Genomic DNA, 12866 nt, shown 5'->3' with positions numbered 1-12866 from the left:
CAGCTTTATCATGGCAAAAGCTTTCAGGCAGTTTGGCTAAGCTTCCATAATTTGACATGTAAAAGCACTTTTGTTACTCAAATGTTCTCTAATAAGCTGATTTCGATAGCTTGATCAAACAAAATATGCTTGTTGTATGACTGAATAATAATAGGTTACAAAACCTATGATAATATAAGATTTCTCACTCCCACTAAAACAGCTCTCTCGTTCACAATTTACAGGTCAATATAAGAGGCATGGTGAATACATATGAACCATTGTCCATCAACCTTCTCAAACACATTAGTAGCAAACTGTTTTCCCCAGCTGCTACCCTTTGTCTTGACCATTTCAACGCACGTGACGTACCCGAGATCACCTCTAACATGAACCTGGACATCTCTGATCTCTATTTCAAGTGGGAAATCATATTCTGCCCACACAAACTCCCAGCTTCCCATTACAAGATCATAGCCTGATATGCCACTCACCCCCGGGTGAACGATGCATGTATTCTCACCCCTTGACCAGAGGGCTTGCATAGCAGCTAAATCTCCAGTCTTGAAAGCATTGTAAAATCGAGCATTTGCTGCTAGTACAGATGCATTACTATTCTCCTGGAGAAGCCGGAGGCTATCCCTGATTTTTGCTGCTTGGGCATAGTTCTCCTCTTTAATAGCAGTCCTTAAATCTCGAGCCAGTGTTTCTTCATTTTGCAAGATGCTTTCGCCACTCAAGGTTCCTTCTGAATCTTCACTCCTGACTTGGCATCGTCCCAGCAATAGCGAATGGGATGGTTGTCTAAAAGGTTCTGTTCTGGATAAATACACAGTTAGACAATTTTATAGCTTAAGAAAGAAGAAATCTAATGTAACCCAAATAGAAGAATAGAGATTAAAGGGGAAAGACGCAAACTGTTAACCCTGACATGCTACATACAGTACATATTTCAAGACTTCTCCATAGCACTGACCGGCTACCGCTAAATATGGAGGACAAAAGCAGGCACTTGGAAATGACAAGAATTTAGGGATCTGTGACTGGGAGTCTATATAAAATGCTTTCTCAAAGCACTGGTTACTTACTGGTATAAGGAAGATTTTATAACTGTAAGATGCTACGAAGGGCAAAGGAACAGAAGTAGTTGGAGTGACGTTGCTTTTTTCTTTCCCATAATGCCATCCTCGATCTCATATGATGTCCAAGTAAAAGAAAATGCCAACACATCAGCTAGTAGTACCATTCTAGTAGTCCCAAGAATAGTAACAACATCAGCTATGTTGCAACTTGCAACCCCAAACTAGTTGGTGTCATCAGTTACATAAATCTTCAATATATATTCCTCTCTTCTAAGTTAGCAGGATAACAAATGATGGTATATATAAGATAAGGTATATCTGACGAACTCAACAATCTTATGTTATTTAACTATAATTCTACATCCTAAAAAGAGATAAACAATACTCTCTCCGTCCCAATTTTTTTTTTCTTATAAGGGTAAAATTGTATTCATCAGCATTAAGGACATGTTGGAGACCTCCAAAAAATGAGTTACAGCATTTCAATCTACGACAAAACATCTACTAGATTACACACATTTCGGATTTCGATATTCAAACAAGTCTATTTTTGACAATAAAACTTTTCATATATCTTTTAAATATTATGGATTGTCAATTATTGTGACTTATAGTACTTTTTACGTAGTTTACAAATATATAAATTTCATTTCAAAAAAATTGAAGATTTCATGCATATTTTCCGGTCAAACTTAAACTGTTTGACTCTCGAAAAGCGAAATGTGTCACATATATTGGGACAGAGGGAGTAGTTCTAAAGATATCTTCAAACCAAGCAAGAAGAACTTACTGAAAGTTCTAGCTTTTGAATCAAAAGCACAGTTTCCAGGAAAATTGTCAGAAACTATCTTAGTTGTGTCCGCTAAATCTGCACAACATTGCATATGGAGATGTGAAGTAAGGCAGTGGTTGGTCTCGACTCGGTTGTTTCTGGACCAAGCTAAAAACATGTGTTGTCTGAACTTAGTGCATCCCTGCATTTGAAGTAGGAGAATAAAGGTGAAATGCAGCTAGAAAGTGTACACATGATGCAAGTTGTACGTAACACATTTTCTTCATAGGATAAATTAAATAGGAGAAGAACAATAGTAATAAATAGATCGAGACCTCTTAGGTTACAGAATTTGACACAACTGTAAACACTTCCAGTTACTTTCCTTTTACTTTCTTTCTTTCATTTTATCAGAAAATTTAAATGCATGTCCTACTAGACTTCGTGAAAAGGGATTTGCTTTGTCCTTTCAAACCACTAAACTATATATTGACTCGGAATAACTTTATTATGTGTCTCACACAACTGACATTAGTGAAAAGTCGGCATTTTTGCCAACTTCTTTCAATCGAATAATGTCAAAGTTTGTAACCTACCCATTACTATTAGTCAATTAAGCACTTTATTGACGTTTGCAGCATGAACAAGGCACTATGAGTGTAACCATGTTTTTCAGAAATCTTTTGTCAGGCAACATTTTTCAAATGAAATACAGTTGTCCATCAAATTTTAATCATACAATGGTGAGATATATACACATCTATATCGTGCTTTGATACCAATGAATAAATAAAATTACTTGGAGATTTATGCAAAATTAGGCATACCTTCTATTAGGGTCGATGTATGTTACCGCCACCAATTATCTAAGTGATTTCCTACAAGATCACTTGTGGAGTCTTGTCGTTTCTCCACAACAACTACAGTCTTTAATCTAAAAATTTACCTCTCAAATCTCAGTATGTTGAGAATGACTCAAATAACTCCAATTTATAGGTTAACTTAGTGACTTATAACTCCATTTCACTCATAACTCTTCTTTCCTTAAACTCCCACTTTAATTCAAGAGTTTCAACTCTTGTTCTTATACTATAGGGAGTTATGTGATGGAGTTATGTCATAAATGAAGTAAGTTAAGGGTCACACAATCATGGATGGACTAAGTTCTAACTATAAATCTAAAAACATGTTTCACACACTACAATAAGATTATGAAAATGAGATATCAACATTTTCCTTTAATGTTGCATAAAATAAGATATTACCAACTACTAAAATTACATACAAATTTAACACTAACGATATGCAGAAAAATTAAAAACAAGTCAATACCAATTGTTGGTTATAGAAATCCTAGAAAAGCTAAATCATTACCTATAGAAACCAAATATTGTAGGATGAGTGAAGGACCTTTAATCAATGAACTAAACTTTACTCCCACAATTACCGGTGGTCGGCGATATGAACCCATTGTATCAATATTCAAGGATTTACCATAGTTAGACTACTTTATGTTAACATAAAGAAGCACACATAGAGGATAAAAAAAGAGAAGGCTGCTTGAGATGATTTAGTCATGTCCTATGTAGACCTCCAAATGCGCCAATACAAAGGTGTGAAACAACGATCTTGAAAGTATTAATTGAGTGACCAGATAGAACAAGTAAGTTGACTAAAAAAAGCTAAAATCACTAGGAATTCAAGTAGACTTCATTTCAATTAAAAAGGAATACGAAGGCCTATCATCCATAAACACTACTCCCTCTGTCCCAATTTATGTGACTTACTTTCCTTTTTGATCAGTCCCAAAAGAATGACACATTAATATAACAATTTAACTATAAAATGTCTATTTTACCTTTAATGAAATAATTTACAGTCACACAAATTTCTATCATTTATTTTGGACCACAAGTTTTAAAAGTCTTCCTTTCTTTCTTAAACTTCGTGCCGAGTCAAAGTACCTCACGTAAATTGGGACGGAGGGAGTATCATTTTTGGCGAGTTTCATACCCAACTATCAATTGTTTGCTTTTTTCCTATCTGAACTATCACCATCTACATATTAAAACGCACATTAACTATCAGTTGATCCCTTTTCCTCCCTCGTTCAGTAACAAATTACAATGAAACAGGTCTACATGGAGGACATAGATACTTGGATTGAAGTTAAAANAATAAGATATTACCAACTACTAAAATTACATACAAATTTAACACTAACGATATGCAGAAAAATTAAAAACAAGTCAATACCAATTGTTGGTTATAGAAATCCTAGAAAAGCTAAATCATTACCTATAGAAACCAAATATTGTAGGATGAGTGAAGGACCTTTAATCAATGAACTAAACTTTACTCCCACAATTACCGGTGGTCGGCCATATTTTCATACCCCAACTATCAATTGTTCTTTTTTCCTATCTGAACTATCACCATCTACATATTTAAACGCATATTAACTATAAGTTGATCCCTTTTTCTCCCTCATTCAGTTACAAATTACAATACAATAGGTCTACACGGGGAACATAGATACTTGGATTGAAGTTAAAAAGATAGATGTTGCCATCAAGTGCAACTATTTCCCCTTAGTATCCCCAAATTCACTAACACATAAAAACAAAAATTGAAAGACTAAAAAAACAAACAAAAAAACTCACGTCATTGCAGAAGTGAGGTTGAATGATTCGAGGTCTGAATGACATAGCCTGCAAATTTGACGCTGACCACATTGTAAATACAGTTCCAAGTCATCAACTGCTTCAGTAATATCTGTACAGAAAGGTCAAAGAATTCATCAATTTTAAAGAAAAACCAAATCTCAGAGAAATAGAAAGGAGCAAAAGTTCGAAAGCTTACGAATATTGAAGGCGAAGAGAAAATGGGTCAATGGAAATGGAAGTAGCCATAGACAGGAAACTCATGTGCTTGGTTGGTGGAAATGGTAATTGGGCTTCCAATAACTGGGTTTTCTTCATATTTGGGCTCTGACCCACAAGCATTTGTATATGGGAAAAGAACACTTTTATCCAAAAAAAATAAATATAGAAAGGGCCACCCCTTACTTTCATACCCCGTGTTTTTAACTACTAATTCACGTTCAGTGGTTAATACCATCAGATTATATAAAGAGGAATAGGAAGTGCTTCAGTGAAAAATGCTATTCAGTTACACCTTGATACCATTAGAATGTATATATATATACATATATATAATGGGATCAAGGAGGAAGAGACAATATTTTAGTAAAAAAACTGCTCAATTATTTCTTGATATATCATCATAATATATAATAATATGTAGATACAATCAGAATATATATATATATATATATAAATATATATAAACGTACATACTCGGATGATATTAAGGATAAAGAAGCAGTGATTTAGTGAATAGAACAATGGGACACTTGGGTGAATAGTTTGGGCGGTGAGTTCAATGAAGATAAATATATTGGATTGAGTCCAATTTAGATAACTATTTTGTCTAATAGGTCCTATTTGTGTAGTTCTCTCTTTGGATAAATTGTTTGAAATTTGAAAAANTTGAAAAAATAGGTTTTACTAGCGAATGGTTGTTGGAGCCTTAGTGGCCACTAAAAATCACTCATAACCTTTAGTGGCAATATTTTGGGATTTTGTGGCGACTTTGTCGCCACTAAAAGTCAAGCTCTTTTGTAGTGAATCTTAGTTGACAATGCTTAGGTGGAGGGATTAGTCCCATGTGGCTTGCCACATCACTAAAAAATTGGGGTATTAACTCTTGAGGGTATTTGTGGTCTCCTGGGATAACTGCGGGGGTATTTTTGATCCCAAAATGTAATGGAGGGTATAAGTGGTCTATTTCGCATAGTTCAGGGACAATTTTGACTCTTTTCCAAAAAATAAATATAGAAAGGGCTGCCCCTTACTTTCATACCCCGTTTTTTTAACTACTAATTCACGTTTAGTGGTTAATGCCATCAGATTATATAAAGAGGAATAAGAAATGCTTCAGTGAAAAACACTATTCAGTTACACCTTGATACCATTAGAGTGTGTATATATATATATAATGGTATCAAGGAGGAAGAGACAATAAAAACTGCTCAATTATTTCTTGATATATCATCATAATATATAATAATATGTAGATACAATCATAATATATATATAAACGTACATACTCAGATGATATTAAGGATGAAGAATCAGTGATTTAGTGAATAGAACAAGGGGACACTTGGGTGAATAGTTTGGGCAGTGAGTTCAATCAAGATAAATATATTGGATTGAGTCCAATTTAGATAACGATTTTGTCTAATAGGTCCTATTTGTGTAGTTCTCTCTTTGGATAAATTGTTTGAAATTTGAAAAATAAAATATAAAAAAGTTGAAGTTGAAATTGGATTTAGATATGAAATACAACTAAAATCTTATGAGTGAAAATATATAAAAGAAAAAAAATCCTAAAACTTGTTTTTCAAACTTTCAAATTTAAAGTTTAAAATTGAAATAAGTGGTCAATTTAATGAACTATTATTTATTTAAAATAATCTCCAAATATTATTTTAAATGTAAGCCAAAATTGATTATCAAGTAGGTTATAACATGTGTTTTAGGGTAGTTCAAAATCGAACCATAACCGATAAGTCAATCGCAAAATTGGCTTATCTGTATTAGATTATCATATTAACGGTTTGTCAACTAATTAAATTTTTATAGTTAACGATTTATCGGCGCGGGGCAGATTACTCAATTTTTTATTGGGTTAACCATTAACCCATTAAGAATTATTGTAGTTATAGTTTTACCGTAAGTATATTTATTAAGTAAATACTAATGTGCTTATACCCTCAAAATTTAGACTTCATATGTGTCACACTGTTATTTACAATTACTGATTTATCAGATTAAGTAGGGCTAGAAAAAATGTTTTGTTTGATGGGAGATCAATCTAATTGTGTGTGAAAGTGAAAGAAGGGAGCATAGAATGTTGGAGCCAATACACCGCCGATAACCGTCCGCTAATTCCTAATCCGACACCGAACCAATCGATAGCTTATTGGTTGACTAGCGGATTAGTATATTTAAAATATGATATTTAATAAGTCAAATTGTTAAGCATAATTATCCCTCCGATCGATTCAATAAGCAATCCTAAAACGTTTGAGAAAAATAAGTATATTTAAAAGATAAAATCACGATCACCAATTGTGATAAATACCTATTGATTCATAATTAAAGACTTTGAATTTAAGTGATAAAGTCGTTTTCGATAGAGTATACAACTAAGGATGATTTCACAATCTTCCTCTAAATTTGGCATCGTATAACTTGCCATGTGGTTCCTCTAGGCTCTATGATGTTTACCTCCACTATTTATCACTAACGAAAATTATTTAGAATTTAACCAATTTGCTTTATATTTTTGTGAAAAATCAATTTTATTATACTTTTAAAGAATTCTCTGAATTAATAAGAGCCAGTAAAATTTGATTGACGATAAAATAATTAGCAACATCATACATGATGATCAACTAAAGGAATAATTTTACATGTTTGTAAAAATAGACTCTCGTCAAGATTCAAGAACCATACATCTTATAGGACATTTTCGATCAAAGAACTTCATATTCGTTTGATTAAATTATTTTTAAAATATTTTTTTAGAAAAATGATTTTTTTTAGTGAAATTAGAAAAATCAAGTTTCACAAGTGACGAACTTTCATAGCCCACAATTCTCACCACCCCCAGGCCCCACCCATATCCCTTATTCCACCTCCAATAGTATTTATCTAAATTATATATCAATGATTTTAGTGTAATACTTTTTGTTTATATACTACACACAAAAAAATATGTAAGAAATGTACTTATTTTTCTAGAAATTCATAACGAACACATCTGGATTAGGGATAGGGGCGGAGCCAGTTTTGGCCTAGGTATTCATCTGAAACCCATTTAACAGAAAATTATACTATTGATACATTTATCTTTTATGTATAACTAGTAGATGCTAAACATTACTCAGCTAGTTCATGTATTTATTTTTTTCATATTTTAAACTCCCTTAATATTACTTTTTCATTCTTTTATTTTTATTTGTCTATTTTAAATTTTGCACGGCTCTTAAAATATGATTAATATGAGTATTTTATCACAATATTCATATAAATAATATATAATTTGAAATAAGTAATTAATGTTGAGGGTAAAATATTTTCATATTCATATTCTATGCAATATTCATATTATGAGTACTTTTAAAAAAATAAAAATCCTTTATTTGTTAAAAGTGAAAAGTAAAAGCAAAAATAATATTTCAATATAATCGACAAATAAATATAAGCGGACATAGTATTTGACAGCTTTATACTTTTTCAATGGTAATATTTACTCAAAAATTCAAAGATTTTTTAATTATAACAATTGCGTTTTCTTTTTGTTGACAAAAAAGATATTAAAAAAAATACTTGTACGGTCGCTCATTCCCTTTCAATATTAAGTTAACCGTTCAGCTGTAAAATTACGCATCACATTTGACCGTGAAAATTCTAAATTTAATTTAAAGTTATGTTTCAACTTTGAAAAACTTTCTAATTGGCTTTAAAATAATAGTACATCAAGTATAATATTATAAAAAATATTATAAAAAAATGTAACCAATTGCTATAAAATTTAATGGTATTGGATACGTGCACAAAACAGACTTTGGTAACTAGTATAAATTATAAGAATGAAAAAGTTAAGGTGTTGGAAAAATGAATTGGAAGGAATGTTAAAAACAAACAATGTGAAGTTTTTAAAATACAATAGAATTTACGGAGAATTACCTAAAATGCCTATCAACTATTTGAATTGGTATAAAACTACCCTCCGTCCATCTTTTGTCCCCCAAATACTCGTGACGTTAACTTTTTAACTTAAAAATACCTTCAAAATCTTAATAGTTTGTGACGCATAATTTGAGATGAGGGAGTAAATTATTGGACCCATGAAAAATCTAAATTCGTCATCTAGGACCCATTTATGTAGTTTTTCCATGTTTTAGTGCCTTATGATCAAGACGGCCTGACCATCACAAAAATAGCTCACATTATTCGTGAAATTTTTTAAAACAATACAATTCAAGCATCTATATTTGCAATTATGCAATGTATAATTTTTACATTAATAAGGGTATAAATTGTCTAAAAGAATGCAGTTTGTTTTTCTATTTGGTCATTTTATCAAAGTAACTAGAAAACATTTATTATTGCAAACAACTGCTCTTGTAAAAACATTTATTAATTATTCGTGAAAAAATTATAAACAAATACAATTTAAAAACTTGGAAATATATAATGAATCTGTCAACGTGAATTCCATTTATTCCCTTCCTATCTTTTGTTGGATTCACTTTGCGTAAAGAAGCAATTAAAAAATCTTTTAGATGAAGGTTGGGAAGACATGAAGGTTTCAACTGTCATATGAGTGGTTGTGACTTTTATAAAACAATTGGATTGTGAAAGTACGTAAAATTGAGAAAAATATGTGAAATTAGATAAGGATAAGTTCCGGCTTGTAGTGATACAATATCACCGTGATGAAAATTCTCTCTTATATAGATAGATAATTGAACGTCTTTGCTTTATTTTCTATCGTAATTGTAAATAGATATTACATTTTCAGCATATTTGTGCAATTATAATTCTTATCATGTGACCTTTATTCTATTTGCAAGCTAAGTATATTAAGTATATCGATATGAGTGGAACAAAGTTAGTTTAATTTGGGCGAGAAATATCATTCTAGTTTTCTGTAGAAAAAGGAAAAAATAAAATTCTTACGTTATTGAGAATGGAATAAGTTCTTCATATTATACAAGCAAAGAATAATCATTCTTTTTATCCCTTTTGTCTCTTAAGTTAGGACTATAAATAGACATATTAAAAATCTTTGGAGCTATAGTGTTTTCTTTATCTTTATTTAGTTTGTGTTAGCAATGCAATTTGAACACAAAAATACTATGGACAGAATAATAATGGAGAGCAACTCTTCTCATGATGAATATGAAGATAATGAACAATTTGAGTTTTCAGATGAAACAGATAGTGAAGAATCTGCAGATCAATATCCCAATCTTGTATTTCTAAGTAAGTTCATAACTATCTTTTTCGAGATAGCATAAATGTCTTGAAATTTATGATTTTTTATAACAACATCAAGTTAATACTATACAATAATAGTAGTAGTAGTAGTATTTAGTGCAAATGTGCTTTAAAATGTTGATCGAACGTTTTGTCCTTCATTAAAGAATTTTATCATACAAGTTTATATTACAATGTGCTTATCATATACTCTTTTTATTCATTTTTCTAATGAATGAGATGACTCATATTAATTAAGAATGATATAGTAGTAAAATTGTCATTTTATTTATTATTATTGTTTTAATTTATGTGGTACTGTTTAAACTGACATAAAATTTAGAGAAAAAAGAACTCCTAACCCACTACGCTATTTTGGGATGTCCAACAATACTTATTCACTTTATGAAATCAATAGATAACTTTACACTTAGTTCATAATTTACTCTTATATCATTAATTATAATCAGTCTCCTATTACATTTTTCAAGACGTTGTATTTATTATATTCAAAGAGTAATATAGTAAAATCACACTATTTTTTACGTCTAATTTATGCAGATGACGAAGGAGTGGATTATCGAAATGAGTGTGAAATTCTTTATGGGGCTGCATTGAAAGATAATTGGAAGTCAGCTGAATCAATTTTAAAAGAGAATCTATGGCTTATTCATGAAAACATATCACATGAACTTGGATCAATACTTCACATTGCAACACAAGCAAATAGTATCCGATTTGTACTAGAGTTGATGAAATTGATGAAAGCGACTGACTTAGAATTGAAAAATAAGTATAAGAATACCGCGTTTTGTGTTGCAGCAATGTCAGGTTTCGATGATATTGCTAAAGCAATGAGGAAAAAAAATGAGAATTTGCCAAACATCCGTTGTGGTATCGATGAATTATTACCAATCGTTGCAACGGCTCAATGTGGATATAAAGCTATGGTATTATACCTTTATGAAGTCACAAATCTTGATACAATGTTGCCAGAAGAACGCTTAAACCTTCTTGAGATCACTATCACGAATGAGATGTATGGTAAGCTACAAACTTAATTGACTCGATCATGTATATTTTTTATTGCTACTTTTCAATATTATCCTACTTTATATATTTTTGTCTGCATGCAGAAGTAGCATCAAATATATTCAACAATGAAAAAATATTAGCAGAAAAAATGTTACAAAAAAGAAGTGCTTTCTTATACATGTTAGCTCAAAGGTCGTTAGCGATTAGTAAACAAGAAGGGTATTTGAAGGGAATCAATGAAGTAGCTTATTCTCCAGTGTGGAAGAAGATAATTATCAGCGCGATTTCTATGGTGAAGAGCCAATTCATTACGGTGGAAAAGAATTTACTGGAAAAACAAGCTGGTCGACTATTTGAGGAACTTTGGACGGAGTGTAAGAAAAATGCAGAGAAAAGACTATTGAAATACCTGGAAAAAGATAAATTGCTTCATTTTGCTGCAAAAACAGGAAATGTAGAGTTTTTAGTTGTGGCTATTAATAATCATCCTGATTTGATATGGAAACTTGATCGAGGTTGGTCTATTATACATGTTGCCGTTTTATATCGAGAGGAAAAAGTATTCAATCTTATACATCAAATTGGAGGAATGAAAAACTTACTCATTCAAAAAATTGATGCTAATGGCAACAACATTTTACATTTGGTTGGGAGGTTAGGACTGTCAAATAATACATTTGATAATAAGGTATTATTTGATATATCCTCTCTCTTTTTAACATGATTAATAATCGATTATTGTCAACATGATCATGAGCTTTTCTACGTACAGGAGAAAATTATGCCGCCATCATTTCTCAAGGTTTCTGGAGCGGCACTACAAATGCAAAGAGAAATACTATGGTTCAAGGTGAGAATTAAATATTTCAATTATCTGTCATTCTACAAATTTAATCGTATACATACAACTTTTAACATTATACTAATAATTACTCCTACGTAATTGGTTAGGAAGTGGAGAAACTTGTACCACCTTTTTTACTCAAGTTAAAAAACAAAGATGGAAAAACCCCTAGAGAATTATTCACGGAAGAGCACAAGGAATTACTGAAAGATGGTGAGAAATGGATGAAAACAACAGCAGAATCTTGTATGCTTGTTGCAAGTTTGATTGCTACGATGGTGTTTGCTGTTGGCTTCACTGTGCCAGGCGGTAATAATAGTAGTAACGGTATTCCAGTATTGCTAAACTCGAAAGGATTTATGGTGTTTGTCATATCAGATGCAGTGGCACTATTCAGCTCAATCGTTTCCATCACTATGTTCTTGTCCATTCTCGTATCTCGCTATGGTGAAGACGATTTTCTTGTGTCATTACCTGCCAAATTATTTTTTGGACTTACCGCGCTATTTCTCTCCATAGTTAGCATGCTCGTGGCGTTTGCAGCAACATTTTTTTTGGTCTATAGTAATCATACCATTTGGGAGCCAAAGCTCATTATTGTTTGTGCTGGTATTCCTGTAGCTTTATTTGGGTGTTTACAGTATAAACTATGGTTTGATGTGGCAAGATCCACATATAGGTCCAAGTTTCTTTTTAGATTAGACAAGCACAAAGTTTGTTAACAACAAACCCTTCATAACACTTGCAAATAAGAGTATCTTCTTATTGTAACAGCATTTTACATTCTTATGTGATAAAAAGAATGATCAAGATTAATTCTTGAATTTCTCTTGTCTAAGTGTTTGATTTGATTTATTATGAATTTCTTAGAATAATATTTTTTTGTTTACGTACTAAACACAAGAATATATTTTTTCTAAAAATCATACCGAACACACTTAAATTAGGGATAGGGGCGGAGCCAATTTGGACCTAGGGATTCATCCAAACACTCTTCGGCGGCAAATTATATTGTATACAACTGTTTTTATGTATAT

General features: G+C 31.6%; 1 protein-coding gene and 1 pseudogene across 1 annotated transcript; one reads left to right on the top strand and one right to left on the bottom strand.

Annotated features, from left to right (window-relative positions):
* Window positions 1-3: 3 nt before the first annotated feature.
* On the bottom strand, window positions 4-4814 carry LOC125870722 (uncharacterized; annotated as a pseudogene).
* Window positions 4815-9844: 5030 nt separating this feature from the next.
* Window positions 9845-12569, top strand: LOC125870080 (uncharacterized). Its single transcript, XM_049550443.1, has 5 exons — window positions 9845-9956; window positions 10512-10994; window positions 11087-11673; window positions 11758-11835; window positions 11937-12569. The coding sequence occupies exons 1-5, from the start codon at window positions 9845-9847 to the stop codon at window positions 12549-12551; spliced, it is 1875 nt and encodes a 624-aa protein (XP_049406400.1). The 3' UTR covers window positions 12552-12569.
* Window positions 12570-12866: the final 297 nt, after the last annotated feature.

This window comes from Solanum stenotomum, chromosome 7 (genome assembly GCF_019186545.1).
Source record: "Solanum stenotomum isolate F172 chromosome 7, ASM1918654v1, whole genome shotgun sequence".
NCBI lineage: Eukaryota > Viridiplantae > Streptophyta > Magnoliopsida > Solanales > Solanaceae > Solanum > Solanum stenotomum.
This window is presented reverse-complemented; position numbering and strand designations above follow the sequence as displayed.

What these genes read in the sequence shown, in the direction of transcription:
- LOC125870080 (XM_049550443.1), top strand. Translation starts at nt 9,845, where the DNA reads ATGGAGAGCAACTCTTCTCATGATGAATATGAAGATAATGAACAATTT. An exon ending in TATCACGAATGAGATGTATG is followed by an intron (nt 10,995 to 11,086) that starts GTAAGCTACAAA and finishes GTCTGCATGCAG; the next exon opens with AAGTAGCATCAAATATATTC. An exon ending in GAGAAATACTATGGTTCAAG is followed by an intron (nt 11,836 to 11,936) that starts GTGAGAATTAAA and finishes GTAATTGGTTAG; the next exon opens with GAAGTGGAGAAACTTGTACC.